General features: G+C 41.3%; 1 protein-coding gene across 1 annotated transcript in view; it reads right to left on the bottom strand.

Moving 5' to 3' along the window:
• alpk2 (alpha-kinase 2) overlaps positions 1–19,148 on the bottom strand; it is a 41,683-nt gene extending 22,535 nt beyond the window's left edge. The window contains exons 1-5 of the mRNA XM_078551901.1: positions 16,439–19,148; positions 9,540–9,687; positions 5,820–5,947; positions 5,686–5,721; positions 5,323–5,385 (exon numbers count right to left, since the gene is read on the bottom strand). Coding sequence (XP_078408027.1) covers positions 5,323–5,385; positions 5,686–5,721; positions 5,820–5,947; positions 9,540–9,687; positions 16,439–19,124 — 3,061 coding nt within the window. The 5' untranslated portion in view covers positions 19,125–19,148. The remainder of the gene's footprint in view (positions 1–5,322; positions 5,386–5,685; positions 5,722–5,819; positions 5,948–9,539; positions 9,688–16,438) is intronic.
• Positions 19,149–19,421: the final 273 nt, after the last annotated feature.

Here is a 19,421-nt window from a genome sequence, read left to right as displayed (position 1 = left end):
GTTTTAGACAAACTCCACTGGTGCTTCTACATATACTTGGGGTGGTCTCTTGACTCTTGCCAATCTGCTGCCTAAACTCCTTGGACTTCGGTTGAGTAGAGATATCCTTCCTGAACAAGAGTGTACTGTCCATATCAGAGAAACAAAATCTCTCATCCGACACTTGAAGGAATGGAGTAATGTAAATCAGGTTGTAGTCCTGATCGCTGACCCAAACTCCCTTTTCGGTAAAATATTGGTGAATTTAGCCTTTTTGTCTGTATTTTTCAGCGGTTTTGTTCAAAAATGTATATTAGAACTTGGTTGACAGGAAGACAGGAAATAATTTCCCATCAATGGGCTTTAAACGTAATGTTATCAAACTAAGGGCAGAATATTTTGAACATTGAGCAGGTGTGCACCTGACCCGAACAAGTGTAAAATGACGTGCGATGATGTCAGACAAGCGTCCCGACGTCATCGCGCATTTGCATGATATTTCGATTGGCGGGCGCGCGCGGGAGTCGGCAGCACGGCTGCCAACAATTAAACGTCCTATTAAGGCCATTAAAGTCATAATTAAAAGACATTTTTTTGATGCCTGGCCAATCTTACAGTTGGTGGGCAAGCGAATTGGCCAGGCAGCCTTTGGATTTTTTGCAAAACCTCATCCACAGGCAGAATGGTGTTTCGATCAGCGATTAACAAAAAATAAAAACTTTTCAAACTAATTTCTAACATGTCCCTGTTCATGTGACAGAGTCACATGAGGGGATATGTTTTGAACATTTTTATATTCTTTATTTTTTATTTTAAAAATCTTCAGCTCCCTGAGGCAGCTCTGTGCCTCAGGGAGCTTTTACTGTGCGCACCCGTGCTCGCCCTCCTCCCGCCCCCACCCCAGCAGCACTGAGTGCTGCAGCACGTGATTCACGATGGCTGTCTGTTAATTGGGCAGCCAGCGTGAAATCGCGGCCAGGGCCTGATTGCGAGCAGAGGTCTGTTTCGCAGCCGCTCCCACTCGCTCCTGCTAAGCCCGCCCAACAACCGGAAAATCCTGGCCCAAGATAAAAGTACAATACTGCAGATGCTGGAAGTCTAAAATAAAAACTGAAAATGCTGGAAAAACTCAGCAGGTCTGGTAGTCATATGGACTTGAAACATTAACTCTGCGTAGGCACTGTGACCTTCAGGGCCACTGGCATGGGCTGTCCACGCATACAGTTGGAGTTGATCTCAGGCCAATCATCTGACAAATGGAGGTCACTGTCTCCCTGGAGAGGTGGAGCCTCCTTCGGCCTTGCAGCTCGGACATATTAAGTTAGCTGCATTGCTGCCTGTAAACCCTGGCAGCAGGATAGTGGCGTCTTCTGCAGCTCCTTACGCCTTGGGCTACCTGCTGGCCATGCGCCCCTTGTGCCTGTGCTTCTCCTCCCACAGGTCGTTACCTTGGAAGCTGCACTGGGACACCTGGCCTGCTCTCCCTTCTGCTCCTTCCTTCCTCCTCAGAGGAGGTGTCACCAGCAGAGAGCACAATCCCCATTACCAGGGTTACAGAAATCTGTTTGATACCTGGAAGGGTCCACACGGTCAAAATCTTCTGGGGCCCTTGGAGGCACCAATGAGACCTGAAATGAAGCCTGGAAATGAAAGAATGAAGCTCAGAATGGAGATGAAGCTGTCAAGTTCAAATAATCAACCAGCAGTAAACTACCTCCTAAACTCCTCACTCCTCACAATGGCAATGCTGCTGACCCTTTTTATCCCACCCTTGGATGAGGTTTTGTAAAAAATGTGCTGCTTACCTGCCTCCTCATAGAGCCGCTCCCAGCAGCCACCGCTCTCTTCTCTCAGCGGGAATCCAAGATGGGTCGTGTCAGGATTAAGACGGTCAAGAAAGCTGCCTGAGTGATCATTAAGAAATACTACGCCCGCCTTGGCAATGACTTCCACACCAACAAAAGGGTCTGCGAGGAGATTGCCATCATCCCCAGCAAGAAACTTCGCAACTTTTGCCCGTGCGATGAGCGCGAAATCGCATGGGAAATGTAAAATCATGAAGAATTGCCTTTTTAATGGCCTTAAGTGGCCTTTTAATTGATGATGGGTGTGGCTCCGACACCCCTGCATGCCCGCCGACCTGAAGATTGTTCGCGTGCAGGAATTTTTTCTTTATTATTCATTCATGGGATGTGGGCTTCACTGGCTGGGCCAGCATTTATTGCCCATCCCTAATTTCCCTTGAGAAGGTGGTGGTGAGCTGCCTTCTTGAACTGCTGCAGTCCATGTGGTGTAGGTACACCCACAGTGCTGTTAGTAAGGGAGTTCCAGGATTTTGACCCAGCGACAGTGAAGGAATGGCGATATATTTCCAAGGTGCTCGGGATGCTTGCCTGACATCATCCCGCGTGATTTTACGCCCAATTGGGTTAGGCATGCGTCAGCGTGCGGAATGTAAAATTCTGCCCAGTATTCCAGTTCCCAAGTGTTTAAAGGCTCCCTAAATCTCACACCTCATCTACCTCTATGCCCTCATATATCCTTTCTGCCCCCTCAGATCATGCATGCCATTTCTATGTCCCATGTATCCTCCATCACCACTCACTCAGTATGCACTAATTATTGTCCTCAGATTCCATGCAATATCCATGGAAAATTGTTTACATTCTTTGGGGGAAAAAATAAATCTTTCACCATCTAAAACACACTATCAACAAGATTGAGGAAAAATTGCATTCTGTGAAAAAAAACTCGTAATATTTATAATCCCATTAGCTTGTGTCAACAGACCAGAAACGATATACGTTTGTTATTACAACTTCTTGAAACTGTCATTCATTCTCAGATGAACAGAACACCTGCTGTGCTCAAACCCTTAGCACTTGAAAATTAGTCAAGCATTGATAATTCAAGACCATGGCATCTAACCATGCTATTTAGAAAATGATTTAGAATTTAGGCTTCATCAGCTATATATCTGTAATTTAGTGCCAAATTGTGACAAATGTTGCACTTGTTAACCATATCCATTGGGAAGAACTTAGTCTAGGACCGTTCATACTCATTTGACATACTGATGGCAGCGGGAGAGAGAGGAGCTTTCATTTAATCAGTTTGAGTTAGAATTTAAACCCAAGGCAATAGTTCTTAATTGAGAGAAGCAAGTGTTAAAATTGATTAACCAGAAAATATGGAACCCAAATTGTTAACATCTGATGAGAGGCTGGAATTACCTCTTGGTGGTAGATTTAGGGGATGGGGAAGGGGAGGGGAGAAGAAGATTTGCCTAATTAAATTCTTAAAATCCTTCAAGATGAAGCAAGCTGAAACTAAGAGTGAGCCGTGATTGTTGTAGGACCGGAATCCTCTCCAACTGGGAAATTTATAGAATATAATTTCAAACCCATGGACATGTTTTGACCTTATGATTGAAACTATAATTACAAAAGCCAAACTGCAGCTAGCAGTACAGGACTGGGCAGCAAGGGGTTCATTCGGACGTATAGTAAAGAAACAATGATTCATCAAAAGGGTTTGGACATTGATTGACTGCTATCAGGGAACAATGGTACCAGGAAAATGCCATTACTTGCCATTGACTAATCCAATCAAGAATTCAGATTACCCAATAAAATGACGCAAAAAATGTATCTTCAATACAATACACTCAAGGAGTTATGCAACTAAGGTCTGCATCACAGACAATAGCGCTGGAAATAGGGTCATTCAAACCCTCATTAACTTTGGAGCCTGGACGATGTTACTGTGTCAACTCAAACAGCAGGAGAATCGCTCATACAATGAGAACTGATAATATTCATTTGAATACATCTTCCATGGAAAATCCCGAATTGTTTCAACTGGCAGGAGCTGATGACATTTGTCTGGACTTGGCATGGAAACAACTAAATGGACATTGGAACAACAAGAAATATGTTTTGACATATCTGAGTTAAGTTATTACAAAAGAAGAGCACATCTGAGTATCTGGGCTATAGTTGGAAGGAGGTTTAGAGCTGGTCACCTTGACTCAGGCCTACATTCTACGCCAGACAGACCAGCCGTGTTGGGGATTGTAAGGGTTTTCAGCCAAACATAGTGATATTGGCCTGAAGGTTTTGGGCTGCAGTCGGAAGAAGGGTCGAGTTTGGTCACCTTGTCTCAGGCCTACAGTCAACACTGGACAGACCAGCCGTGTTGGAGATTGTAAGTTTCAGCCAAATTGTAGTGATATTGGTCTGAGGGTTTTGTGAAGGTTTGAGGTGAAAACTTGGGCCAGAATTTTCCCATCGGTGATTTTGGGGGCGGGGCCGGCTCGCCGATGGGAAAATGACGCAGGATGATGTCGGGAGGAACCCCCGACGTTATCCCGGTCCCTTTGAATTTTCAGAAAGGTGGGCGGACAGCGAAATCAGCTGTCCGCCCGCTGACCTGTCAATGGCCAATTGAGGCCATTGACAGGCTAGTTAAAGTAATTAAAGACCTGCCCGTCCAAGCTTAAGGCTGGCGGGCAGGCCAGGAGCCCCAGCGGGCTTCTGATAATACATGAAACCTCATCCACTGGCGGGATGAGGTTTCATGTTCCTTTTGAAAAACTTTAATAAATGTAATGTTATATTTATTAACATGTCCCATCTCGTGTGACATTGGCAAAATTCTGCCCTTGGTGTTTTTGCCGGTTCTTGTAACTTGTTTCAACCATATCTTAGTGATATTGGTCTGAGGGTTTTTTCCTAATGGTTTCAGGACAAGACATAGTATTTTGCTTGTGTCTTTGCAAGTTTAAACTGAGTTGTGGAGAGTTAGCATTTTTGTGAGTTTAAGCCCGAGTCGTGGTGACTTCGTGTTGGGTACTGGGAATGGGTTGTTTTGAACTTTGGGGTTTTGTACTGTGGGGTCGTGGGTGATTCAATAAAGCGATTGTGAAATATCAGAAGAAACTTGTCTCTCTGGTCACTCTGTTCAAGCCATACACACATGCACCTGGTGTCACGAACTTGGGTGTGAGGAGGGTCTCTGAGGAAAAATGGGAACCCCTACATTGCACAAATTGCTAAAATATTCCGGATTGAGAACTTTTATTAAAATAAGTAACAGTCGGCGGAGCCTACTCCATCCCAACTCCATCTCTCCCAGAGTGAAAATCGCATTATTCAGGCTACCTTTTAACCAATGGGTCCAGAAGCTACTCATTTGGGTAGCAAAAATCTGGACTAACGTTTCTACTACTAGGATTCTGCCAAGTCAAAGTATATATGGCTTGCAGCATATATTACAGTGCAATCCATTCATCTGCAGTCTGACCACGTGTCACAGGCATTACATTACACATTAGTATCTCACCTGCCAGTGAACCAGGGTAAGCATGAAGGTCACTAGGATTGACTGACTCGGCAAGGCTCTGCCCTACTTATTCAAAACAAATGGTTTAAAATCAATTAATTCAGGTGGCAAGAAAGTATGTAATTATTTTTCACACACCATACCACCACTCTGAAACATATTCGTCCAAAATACTGCAAAATGTCAGTACTTTGAATTCTAATATATTAAACAAATAGATATTTTAATATCTTAGTTTATATGTCTCATGCATCTTATTTAAGATATATTGTATTAAATTATTTTCATTTGCAACATCATATCCAACCAAAGAGTTTAGCTAACCTATGCACAATGCCATTTGTAGTTTAAAAAGGTCAGTACCTTCATTAACTTGACAACTAAGAAGTTCATTCAGAACTGGGGAAGTAAAGACAAGTTGATTATCACTCCATGTGAACCTCTTGCATAATTTTATTGTAAAACTATAATCAGGTATTTGGCATTTTTTCTGATACCTTCAGTGGTGAAGTCAAACTCACAGGACACACTTCCATACATATTCTTCAAGGAGCACTGATATAACCCTCGATCTTTCTTAGTAGTTTGAACTATTGCCAAGGAGACTGGACTGTCATCTCCTGCACTACAATTTGAAAACAGTTGGGACGGTAAAGATAGAAAACTATCATCGTGATTGTAGGAATGGATTATAAAAGCATGGAATGGAATTTTTTAAAATTGTAAATAAAATCTGTTTACTAACAGATTTTGTTTCTTTTCTGAATTTCTCAAATTTGTAGTTTTAGATTTTTGAACAAATATAAAGCGTTAGAAATGCTTTGGCGAGCATCAAATTATTCTCATTACTCTTTACAATGTGACAAAGTAGAGGATGTACAGTGACTAAGCAGTACAATGGTTTAATTTTTTGCTCTCTTAAAGTGTGCTCCCTTACAGTTAAATATTACAGAATGAAGACAATTAAAACTCTACATTTTTTAAAAAGGTACATTTCTATATGAGATAAATTTTAAAATACCTTATACAAATTAAAACTAAGCATTCTCAAAATAAATGAACTGTAAATGTTGTTGACAGTAGCCAAATTGCAGGGGCCCTGGCAGAAATATTTAAAATGTCCTTAGCCATGGGTGAGGTGCCGGAGGATTGGAGGGTAGCTCATGTTGTTCTGTTGTTTAAAAAAGGCTCCAAAAGTAAACCAGGTAATTACAGGCCAGTGAGCCTGACGTTAGTAGTAGGTAAATTAGTGGAAGGTGTTCTGAGAGATCGGATATATAATTATTTGGTCAGCCAAGGGCTGATTAAGGATAGTCAGCATGGCTTTGTGCGTGGTAGGTCGTGTTTAACGAACCTTGTAGAGTTTTTCGAGGAGGTTACCAAGAAAGTAGATGAAGGAAAGGCTGTGGATGTTGTCTACATGGACTTTAGTAAGGCCTTTGACAAGGTCCCACATGGGAGGTTAGTTCAGAAGGTTCAGACACTTGGTATCCATGGAGAGGTTGTAAACTGGATTCGAAATTGGCTGTGTAGGAGAAGACAGAGAGTGGTAGTGGATGATTGCTTCTCAGACTGGAGGTCTGTGACTAGTGGTGTGCCTCAGGGATCTGTGCTGGGACCATTGTTGTTTGTTGTCTATATCAATGATTTGGATGATAATGTGGTGAATTGGATCAGCAAGTTTGCTGATGACACTAAGATTGGAGGCGTTGTGGACAGCGAGGAAGGCTTTCAAAGCTTGCAGAGAGATCTGGACCAACTGGAAAAATGGGCCAGAAAATGGCAGGTGGAATTTAATGAGGAAAAGTGTGAGGTGTTGCATTTTGGAAGGTCAAATCAAGGTAGGACATACACAGTAAATGGTAGGGCACTGAGGAGTGCGGAGGAACAAAGGGATCTGGGAGTTCAGATACATAATTCCCTGAAAGTGGCGTCACAGGTAGACAGGGTTGTAAAGAAAGATTTTGGCATACTGGCCTTCATAAATCAAAGTATTGAGTATAGGAGTTGGGATGTTATGGTGAGGTTGTATAAGACATTGGTGAGGCCAACTTTGGAGTATTGTGTGCAGTTCTGGTCGCCTAACTACAGGAAGGATATCAGTAAGATTGAGAGAGTGCAGGGAAGATTTACTAGGATGTTGCCGGGTCTTAAGGAGTTGAGTTACAGGGAAAGATTAAACAGGTAAGGACTTTATTCCTTGGAGCGTAGAAGAATGAGGGGAGATTTGATAGAAGTTTACAAAATTATGAGGGGTATAGACAGAATAAATGCGAGTAGGCTCTTTCCACTTAGATTAGGAGAGATAAACACGAGAGGACATGGCTTTAGGGTGAAAGGGGAAAGGTTTAGGGGGAACATTAGGGGGAACTTCTTCACTCAGAGAGTGGTGAGAGTGTGGAACGAGCTACCATCTGACGTGGTAAATGTGGGCTCACTCTTAAGTTTTAAGAATAAATTGGATAGATACATGGATGGGAGAGGTCTGGAAGGTTATGGACTAGGTGCAGGTCAATGGGACTAGCGGAATAATATTTCGGCACAGACTAGAAGGGCTGAATGGCCTGTTTTCTGTGCTGTAGTGTCCTATGGTTCTATGGTTCTATGTCATCTCATTTATTAACTGTTAATGAGATTCAGTTGTATAACTATGATATTAAGCACGTGCTTCCCAAGTAGCAAAGTAATTTGAATTTGAAGATGGGAAGGAATGATGTTAAAATATATAGTGTGAAATATTTGGGTATGGCAGCCTAATAGTTGTGTTACTAGGCTAATAATGCAGAGAATGTTAATTCAAATCCCAACAATAGTGGTTGAGAATTTGAATTCAGATTTTTTTAAAAAACTGAAAATAAAAAAGCCAGTAAAAATGCCCACGAAGCTGCTGGAATGTGTAAAAACTCAACTGGGTCATTAATGCCTTTTAGAGAAGGAAACTGGACATCCTGACCTGGCCTTGCCTATATGTAACTCCACCCCAATACGGTTGACTCTTAACTGCCCACTGAAGTGGCCTAGAAGTAAAAAAGAGTGGCTGGTGGCCACCATCTTCTCAAGACAAGTGAGGATAAGCAAAATACATTTGCCTTAGCAGTGATGTCCATGACCCAGGAATGACTTTTTTTTAAATTGTACTTTTGTGCTTAGTAAGCAATTTATACAACATTCAACATTTGGAGATCCTTCACCAAAGTTTAGGCCAAATACACTGAATTGTTGAAACAAATAATTTTAAAAAGGCCTTGGAGTCAGTGGGCCAAGAGAAGATGGAAAGCAAATATTTGTACCAGGGTGGGAGGAATTTGGAGCGGAAGCTGGTTCTGCCCTATCTGCACTAGCCCTTTAAACCCTGCTCAATGAGCAGAGACACACTTACATCAATGTGGCATGCCCAGGGAAGTTCCCAGGCTTTCGTTGAATTCTGGCCATTACATCTACAGTTGGCCGCTGCAGAATATATGCCAGAATAGTAGCGATCAATTATTATATTCTGCAGGTACCAGAACAAAGATAGATTGTTTTTTCAAATCTACTCTTATCCAGCACAAATGAAACTTGGACAGTGGACTTGCTCTATCCACTAAAACTTTGATTATAATGTAACACCCCCTTCAGTAACATGCCTAAGGAAAAATTCCAATCTTTGATTTCGGACCGTAGAAAACTCTATTAGTTGTATTACTATAATGTTTTGCTAAACATTAAGTCTCTTCAGAACAAATAGATTTGACATGTAACTACATTGGTACAAAGGAATTTTGAGGCGTGCTTTACAACATGCAACAGAAAACCATCATTATTGCACTCAGAGTATAGATGACAACTGCAATGTGTACGTTCAAAAATCTAATGCTACAATTAAATATTTTAATCTTCCATACTCCATAACTCATATATCTTGTTATTTCTTTATAATAAAACATTTCTTATCACAAATCTAAAATATTTTAGTTTGTACCGATGACAAAATATTTGAAAAATTAAAAATAGATTTCAATGACCTAAAGTTAGGTTGGAAATTTCCTTGGAGCTGTTCCAGTCCATCCGCATAAATTGGATTTCTGCTGCACTTTTGGCAAAGCTACTGTGGCTGAGCAGGAGCAACTCCGAGGAAACTGCCAGCCTTTAGTCCTATTATGACAGCACTTGTGGTCAAGTCACACAATGGCTACTTCAGGGAAAACCAATGAACACTAACCACTCATGCAGCTTACCTTCTTTCTACTTTACTCAATCTAATTCCATCTTTTGTCCATATAATGGTGGAATCTGCATGGATGTCACAAAATAGGCATGATAGCTTGACATTTCCTGATATATCAGGGAATGCTTTGGCGTGGATTTTTTGGGTCAGTTTTGGAGCTGGAAAAGAGCTTAGTTCTTCAGCTGGTATAGTGAGGTTTTCAAAATCTCAACAGCTTTGTGACATTAATTTAGTTTTCATGCAGTTTTGTTCCATTTTTTAAAAATTGATTTTTTGGTGGTAAGTTGGAAAGAAAAAACTTGCATTTATGTAGATTTTTTTAAGATCGCATAAGTCCTACAGCACTGCACAGCAAATGAAGTATTTTGTGAAAGCGAGTCATTATTGTAATATCGGGAAACATGACAGCCAAGTTGCAGGCAGCTAGACCCCACACAACAATGAGATAAATGACCTAAGAAGTATGTTTTTGTCAGGATTGGCTGAGTAATAAATATTAGCCAGGATATCTCCCCTGTCCTTTCTCAATTAGTGCCATGGGATCATTTAAGTGTATTTGAGAGAGAGGGCAAAGCCTTTGTTTAATATTTCATCCAAAAAGCATCATTTCCAGAAGTGTAGCACTCCTACAGTGTGATCTCAGTCTAGATTGTAGTCTGGCACTTTTTTCTTCTGGAACTTGCTCGTGCAAGTTATCAAAAATAGTTATAATTAGTTCTCAAAATAGGCTTTGATCTTCCACAAATAGTTCAAATTTTCCAAAAGAGTTACAAATGATCTATTAGCAAATAACACCATTTGATGGAGAACCATCTCATGTTACACATGAAAACAATATTTAGTTAGTCATTTGGTAGTACAGGACTTGAGTATTGCTGAAAAAATAGACATGCTACCAAAGCTTTTCATCTTGCACTCATCAGGATAGCTGGCAAGAGATTACCAACTGTAATTGGAGAACAACAATTTATACTGCATAAGAAGAGAGTGCAAATCAATCAGCACTCTCTTCTCATTGATTTGCACTCTCTTCTTATGCAGTATAAATTGTCATTCCCCTATTACAGTTAGTAATTTCTTGCCAGCTATCCTGAAGTGCAAGATGAAAATCTTTGACAGCATGTCTCTTTTTTCAGCAATACTTAATTAGAACAGCTGTGTGGGAGATTGGTAGCTATTTACTCATTTTTAAATGATAGATTTAGAGTTTAACTTAAGATTGGAGAAGCAGGCAAATGACTAGGTTGCAAAGCTAAAAGATCTGTTAAATGATCTTATCATTAAACTTGTATATTTCTAATCAAATTTGTGTGGCTTTCCAAAAGCCAATTATGCTCCCATAATTGGCTTCAGATATTACTACTGACTATCCAGACATCCTGCTGTTCTTTCATTACAATAGGTCAGATTTTATTGTCAAAGTAATAGTGAATCTAATGGTGCTCACTGTTTCTTCTGCATAAATGGTACTGCAACTTCAGCCAAAGGGCACATGCACATTTAAATGTCAATAACTAAATGTTGCTGCTGCAGATGTGCTTTTCCATCATTAGTTTTGTGAAAATGCTGTCTGCCTCATTATTGAAATGCACTGAATGGAATGAAGTTGCTGTATTTGTATGGTGGATAATAACTAAACCTGCCACATATATTTAGGGCTATTAATTGTGAACATAAGCATCCTTTTAATGGTATGATAAGTGCTAATGTTGTCAATCACTCTCTCTGGCACTAAGAATTAACTATTATAAGTGTGGAGTCACATTCCTTCAGGTTCATAATTGTTTAAGGAGATTGCAGGCCAATGCTCACTGATGCCCAGTTTGGGTTCCGCCAGGGCCACTCAGCTCCTGACCTCATTACAGCCTTGGTTCAAACATGGGTAAAAGAGCGGAACTCCAGAGCTGAGGGGAGAGTGACTGCCCTTGACATCAAGGCAGCATTTGACTGAGTGTGGCATCAAGGAGCCCTAGCAAAACTGGAGTTAATGGGAATCAGGGAAAACTCTCGGCTGGTTGGAGTCATATCTAGCATAGTGGAAGATGGTTGTGGTTGTTGGAGGTCAATCAGCTCAGCTCCAGGGCATCACTGCAGGAGTTCCTCGGGGTAGTGTCCTCGGTCCAACCATCTTCAGCTGCTTCATCAATGACTTTCCTTCCATCATAAGGTCAGAAGTGGGGATGTTCGCTGATGTTTGCACAATATTCAGTACCATTCGCGACTCCTCAGATACTGAGGCCAGTCTATGTCCAAATGCAGAAAGACCAGGACAATATCCAGGCTTGGGCTGACAAGTGGCAAGTAACATTCACACCAGACAAGTGTCAGGCAATGACCATCTCCAACAAAAGAGAATCCAACCATCGCTCCTTGATGTTCAATGGTATTACCATCACTGAATCGCCCACTATCAACATCCTGGGGGTTACAATTGATCAGAAACTGAACTCAACTAGCCATATAAACACCGTGGCTACAAGAGCGGGTCAAAGGCTCGGAATAGTGCGATGAGTAGCTCACCTCCTGACTCCCCAAAGCCTGTCCACCATCTACAAGGTACAGGCACAGCCACTTGCCTGGGTAAGTGCAGCTCCCACAACACTCAAGAAGCTTGACACCTTCCAGGACAAAGCAGCCCGCCTGATTGGCACCACATCCACAAACATTCACTCCCTCCACCACTGACACACAGTGGCAGCAGTGTGTACCATCTACAAGATGCACTGCAGGAATTCACCAAAAGTCCTTCAACAGGACCTTCCAAACCGACAACCACTACCATCTAGAAGGACAAGGGCAACAGATAGATGGGAACACCACCACCTGGAAGTTCCCCTCCAAGTCACTCACCACCCTGACTTGGAAATATATCGCCGTTCCCTCATTGTTGCTGGGTCAAAATCCTGGAACTCCCTCCCTAACAGCATTGTGGGTGTACCTACATCACATGGACTGCAGCGGTTCAAGAAGGCAGCTCACCACCACCTTCTCAAGGGCAACTAGGGACGGGCAATAAATGCTGGCCCAGCCAGCGAAGCCCATATCCCATGAATGAATAAAAAAAATACAATGTTGAAACAGTGCTGTGTTGTCGGAGGTGGCGACTTTTGGATGAAATGTTAAACTGAAGCCCTGTCTGCCTTCTCAAATGTATGTAAATGATCCCATGGTACTATTTCAAAGGAGAACAGGGAAGTTATTCCAGTGTCCTGGCCAATATACTATGTTGGGGGGGTGGGTAGTCGGGATTTGGGGGTGTGTCCTGTGGTGGTTGTTGGGGGGAACCGGTCTGTGTCTTTGCAATAGTTACCCAGAAGTTAGAAGAGGTTTTAATTCTTTTAACTTTTTCTGAGTAAATTGTGTAAGTTTAAAGTTTGGGATTTAAACTATATTTTTGTATGGTTCCCAGGGCAGCGCAATTGCCCAGAGGAAGTTTGCACTTCTGGACAATTGCCGTGCAAACCCTAACCTTTGAGATTTCGAGAGGGGTTCCCCAGTTCATCTTTGGGGTACCCCCAAATCCGACACTGGGGAGCCCACTCTGTTGGTAGTGCTGTTCAATAAAGATCCAAGGGCCCAATTTTCCTTGCTGTGCTATTATCAGCTCGCATTTTCAGCCCCTTTTTGAACTGAAGGTTGTAGGGGCAGGTCTAGTTAACAGCAGACACCATTAGCTTCCCTGCTACAGCAAAATAATCCAGCTTCGGGTTATCCTCTTTAGCCTCTATCCAACTATGGTAATAAAGGGTGCATGGCAACATGAATAGAAAGTTGGTCAAAGAAAATATCGCTGGAGATGAAAATATGTAATTTTTATGGAGGATGAATAAAAAATCACAGAATATTTACTGTGCAGAAGGAGGCCATTTGGCCCATAGAGTCTGCACTGGCTCTCTAAAAGAGCATTCTAGCTCGGCCCGCTGCCCTGCCTTATCCCCGTAACCTTGCACATTCTCTCATTTCGGGTGGCAGTCCAATTCCCTTTTGAGTACCTGGATCAAACCTGCCTCCACCACCCAGTCAGGAAGATTGTTCCAGACTCCAACCACCCACCTGGGTGAAAAAGTTTACCTCGCATCACTTCTACTCCTTCTGCCAAATTTTCTTTGAATCTGTGCCCTCTAGTTTTTGATGCTCTCCTGAGTGCGAACAGTTTCTCACTATTTACCTCGTCCATACCCCTTAGGATCTTGAATACCCCTATCAAGTCTCCTCTCAGCCTTCTTTTCTCCAAGGAAAACAGACCCAAGCTCTCCAATCTATCCTCATAGCTACAGTTCTTCATCCTGGGAATCATTCTTGTGAATCTCCTCTGTACTCTCTCCAATGCCTTCACATCCTTCCTCAAGTATGGTGCCCAGAACTGGCTGCAGTACTCCAGATGAGTCCTAACTAGTGTCTTATATAAATTCAACATGACCTCCTTACTCTTGTGCTCAATGCCTCTATTAATAAAACCTAAGACACTACATACTTGTCCATGGGTAGAATCTTCTGGTCGGCGTGTGGGGATGGGGCCTATTCGCCAAGGCATAAAATGACGCGCGGTGACATCAGGCATGCATCCCGATATCACCGTACGTCATTTTGATTTTCAGTTCAGCAGGCGCACAGCCGACTCGACTGCGCACTCGCCGAACTGTCAAAGGCCTTTCAAGGCCATTTAAAAAGCCAATAAGCTGAGCTTAAGGTTGGCGGGCAGGCAAAGAGCCCAGGTAGCCTTTTCACTTTTCATGGAACCTCATCCACAGGCCTGTTGAGATCTCATGGACGTTTTTAAAGTGTTTGAAAAATTTTAAATAAAATTAATGGAAATGTCCCAGCTCATGTGACAGTTTCACATGAGGGGGCATGTCCTCAAAATTTTTTTTAACCTTTATTCAATGTTTTATAAGTGAAAGTAATCTCCCTAAGGCACCTCTGTGCCTCAGGGAGATTTCTGCGCTCTTCCGAGAGTGCCTCCCCAACCCAGGCAACCCCCCCCACTCCCGCACAGGAAGTGCTCAGCGCTTCCGGGCGCGCGTCATGCTGGGCAGACCTTAATTGGCCCGCCCACGTAAAATGGCTGCACGCCCACCCACGCCTGCTCCCGCCCTACCCCCCCAACGGGGAGGAAATTCTCCCCTATGTCCTTTTGAAGTTTAAGGCTATCCGCAGCACAGTTGACAATGCTTCCAATCTTCGTATCATCTGCAAATTTTGAAATCAAGCCCTAAACACCACAGTCTAGGTCATTATTGTATATAAGGAAGAGCAAGGGTCCGAACACTGACCCCTAGGGAACTCCACTACAAACTTTTCTCGAATCTGAAAAACAACCATTTATTACTGCTCTCTGTTTTCTGTCACTGAGCCAATTTCTTATCCAAGTGCCTATTTTCCCTTTTATTCCATGAGCTAGAATTTTGCTCACAAGTCTGTTGTGTGGCACTGTATTAGATGCCTTTTGAAAATCCATATACACCACATCAACAACATTGCTCTTATCAATCTTCTCTGTTACCTTCTCAAAATACTCCAGAAAGTTAGTTAAACATGATTTTCCCTTAATGAATCCATCCTGGCTTTCCTTAATTATCCTGCATTTGTCTAAGTGACTATTGATTATGTTCCGAACTATAGTTTCCAGAAGTTTCCCTACCACTGAAATCAAACTGACTGGTCTATAGTTGCCAGCTTTATCCTTGCCCCCTTTTTGAACAAGGGTGTAACATTCACAGTTCTCCAGTCCTCTGGCACCTCCCCTGTGTCTGAGGAAGACTGGAAGATCATCACTAGTGCCTCTGCAATTTCCACACTCAGTTCCCTCAGTACCCTTGGATGCATCTCATCGAGTCCTGGTAACTTGTCAATTTTAAGTACAGATAGCCTTTCTAAAATCTCTTCCTTCTCAGATGTAAATTCTTCTAGTGTACTAGTCACCTCCTCTCTCACCTCAGCCTGGGTAACATCTTCCTCCTTTGGAAAGACAGATGCAAAGTATTTGTTTAAAACCTTCGTTACTTCTCCTGCCTCCACATGCAAGTTCCCTTTTTTATCCCTGATCAGCCTTACTCTGTCTTTTAAGACCCTTTTATTATTTATATGCTTACAGAAGACCTTGGGATTCCCTTTTATGTTAACTACCAGCCCCTTTTCATGCTCTCTCCTTGCTTTTCTTATTAGTTGTTTTCACTTCCCCTCTAGTCCTCCTTTATTCAGCCTGATTCTCCATTGCATTTTCTACCTGACATCTGTCATACATGCACTTCTTCCTTTTCATCTTTACCTCTATATCTCTTGTCATCCAGGAGATACTGAATGGGTACTTTGTCTCACCCTGCACAGAATAATGTGGTAGTAGAAACGAAAGGGTGCAGGAGGAGGAAGTGGAGGAATTAGCTAAGATGAGAGTTATTGCGTTTAGAGGTAAATCAATGTTAATTTTAATAAGGTATCAAATTATATGGAAGTAAATGGGGTTGAGGTAGAGACCACGCATGATCTGATAGAATAGTGGAACAGGATGAATGGCCTACTCTTCCTAGGCCCCTAAGTTCCTATGTTGCTTTGTTGACCTAGTCACATGCATGATAAGTTTTGACAAGTTCACTAAGTTCACTACAAAGTGGAGAACATTATCTAAGTCAGCAAGAAAAGCACAATCTGCCATATTTTAGGTATTGACAGTTACACAAACATGCTATATATCTTATGACTCAAGTCATGCTCATTCTTTCAATGGTCCAATCTATCAGAAAATAACTATTTTGAGGATTAGAGTATCCAAACTTTTAAAATTTGTTTTACTTTTGTTGTGGGAAAAACATGATTTGAGTCAATTGAGCAGTTGTTTTTATTACATTTCAACAGAGATGGAAGCTATTGTAATGTGATGTGTGCTTGCTAGTTTAATGGGAAAAAATGTACCTTTGTGATTGTCCGTCTGAGGGTGCTTTACTTTTTTCAGCTCTTCACGCTCCATCTTATGAGTTGGTTCCTCCTTTGTCTTTTCATACGTTCTTTTCATCATAGCAAAATTTTTATTAAGGTTCTCTTTTCCTGCCGAAGAATATGCCTGTTTGTGTTTCTCTAACATGCTCTTCCCCCCATTGTCAGCTGACAGGCGTATGTGTTTGACTGGTTCCTCCTTCTGCTGATTGTTCAGAGATGGAGCCAGACTCACAGTCTCAGTGCTGGCCATAGCTGCCTCAATTGATGGCTTCAGGAAGCTTGTTTTTTCCTGTGCACCTGACATCAGCTTTTTGCCCCATGCTGCTGATAACGGTTGTTTAATCCTAACTGCTGTAGTCTGCTGTTTACTGAGTAATGATGTGAGTGAAATGCTCTTCTCAGTTAAAGACTTGATTTGTAAGGAAATGGCTGGTTTAGGATCAACAGTCTTCTTCTGTCCTTCATATAACGATTCTTTCAATGATACGTCACCACTTGGGGGCTCCGTTTGGTTTTTATCCTTCTTATAAATCAGTGGGAGATTTTCATTTTTAGAGTCAGTAGAAAACTTTTGATTACTTTTGCTGGGCAATGTAAATGCCTGGCAAATATTCCCTTTACATTCAGCTTCGGTGTCCATTTTGATGCATTTCAGTGGATGATCTGGCACTGTTGCTGTGTAGTTAACCTTGTTTAGGTTATTTCCTCTAGGTCTTTTGCTACAATCTCTGCAATCTTCTAGTGCATTAGAATCAACATTCATTATTTGACCCACCATGGGTTGAGTGATTATGCTTGATCCTATTCTGTTGACAGCTGTTATTTGGAAAAGATCATTATATTGAACAGTTTTATCATGTTCTTCAGTGATAACTGCAGTTTCTTTTTCCTTGTAGTTCCTAAGTTGCCATTCTTTTGATTGTATCCCTTCAATTTTGTCCACATTTGTTACCAAACATTTTGAAACCTCACTCGGTTTTGCCTTGCAATCATCCAAATATTCCACCTTTTGAGTGTTTTCATTCAAACCTATTGTTGCTGATCTAGTTTTTAAATCCTTAATCTGTTCACTTTCTGGTGGCATTTTCATCATTGAACCAATTGAAAATGCTTCTGTTGTCCTCATTTTGTCAGTAATGTGGCCTTGACCTATTTCACTGCCACACTCTGCAGAAGTGACATTGTGATTTTCTGAGTTCTTCTCAACAGGGCCTGGAAATGCCATTGTCCCATCAAAATATGATGAAGGATCTTCTGAATATTTAAAATTTGCAATTGTATTAATATCAATGTTACAGTTTTTAACTATGGCTTTAATTAATGAAGATTCCAAACTGTCTATTGTTTGGACATCTTGCACTCTCCCATACTCATCTTTCATATCAACCTCAGCTACATGTTCCATTGAGTGCTGAATTGGCCTGGGTATTTCCTGAAGGCTGTTAGATTGGCCAGGTGGACATACTGTCGATGTTTCTTGTTCTTTTGGATCAGGATAGTTAACATATTCCATGATGTTCAGTACATTATTAGTTTCTATGTTACTCATTCCTTGTTGATCCCTTTCTGTTAAAGGAGAAATATTTTGTTCTGTCAAACATAATATGGATGATTGCAAGCCATTTGATTTAACAACTTTAGGTTCATCATTGTACTGAAGTGCCATAAAATGGTCTTTCAAATTTAGCACAGTTTCAGAATTTGAAGTTTGGCCAGTTCTTGACTGAAAATTGAAATGTTCATTTTCAATTGGTGGACAACTAACAGGAGACATAAGTGTTTCTGTAGAATTATAGATTTGTTTGCATATTTGTTCATTGCTCTTGTCACTGATATCATCTTCCAGGTGGTCATCATTTATATCATGTTCTGTTTTACAAGTGGCTTTATTTTCAACATATTTGACATGATTGATGTTTTTTGTACTGTTGCCTGTGCTGTTCCAACAAAGACTTTCTAAGAGAGATGGTTTATCATTTTGCATTTTCTCATGATCTACAAATGTGAATGTACTAGCATCTTGATGAGTAGCTATTAAAGGTTTAGTAGCAATACTTTTTGTTTTATATTCTATTCCCTGTGAAGGCCAATCTGAACCATCAGTTTTACTATTGAAGGGTACCAATTGATTTGACTGGATTTCTAAATTGCATTCAAGTAATACAGGCTGTTCAACAGGCAATTGTTCCTCTCGTTGACAAATTGCAGATCTGCTAGTTTCTGGAGAGCTTAATGTTACTTTATTATTATGAGCTTCATTTTCTGCTGTCTTGGTACACTGCATTGACTGATATGTTGATCTGTTTTCGTTGCATACTTTATTTTCTGAAGCATCGAAATGACACTGTATCCGGTCATGTTCTTCTGCTGTGTTTAGAGGAATATGACAGTTTTTGGCAACACCTTTTTGACTTGTTCCATTCTGCAATACAGGTTGCTCAAATTCATTAGTTAGTTCTTTGCACATGTTACAATTTTCAAGCTTTGCTATTGGTGAAACAACCTCCACTGAGTCAGAATATATAAAGTCATTTCCACATGCATCCATTTGATTGGACTTACTTTTATAACATTTACTGATTTGAAAAGTGCTTTCATCATGTATGGACACAGGATTATCATTAGTGTTAATATTTGAAGTGGATTTTGATTCTTTAAACATTCGCCACCAATCAGGAATATATTGGAGCTATACTGTATGAGAAGAGAATGCTGATTGGTTGGCAAGTGGACTTTGATTGGTAGAGGCAATGCAATCAAGAATGCACCAGTTAATGGTGACCGATGGTTTAAATTTCAAACAATAGTTTGTAGTTTGGTAGTTAACTGTCAGTCACCATTAACTTGTGCATTCTCCATGGCAACGCCTCTACCAATCAGAGTCCACTTGCCAACCAATCAGCACCATCTTCTCATACAGTATAAATTTGTTGCTTCCCCTGACATTGGTATTCTTGTG

The sequence above is a fragment of the Cetorhinus maximus genome, chromosome 1 (assembly GCF_964194155.1).
Source record: "Cetorhinus maximus chromosome 1, sCetMax3.hap1.1, whole genome shotgun sequence".
In the NCBI taxonomy this organism is placed as follows: domain Eukaryota; kingdom Metazoa; phylum Chordata; class Chondrichthyes; order Lamniformes; family Cetorhinidae; genus Cetorhinus; species Cetorhinus maximus.
The sequence above is the reverse complement of the archived record's forward strand: the minus strand, read 5'-3'. Positions and strand labels throughout refer to the sequence as shown.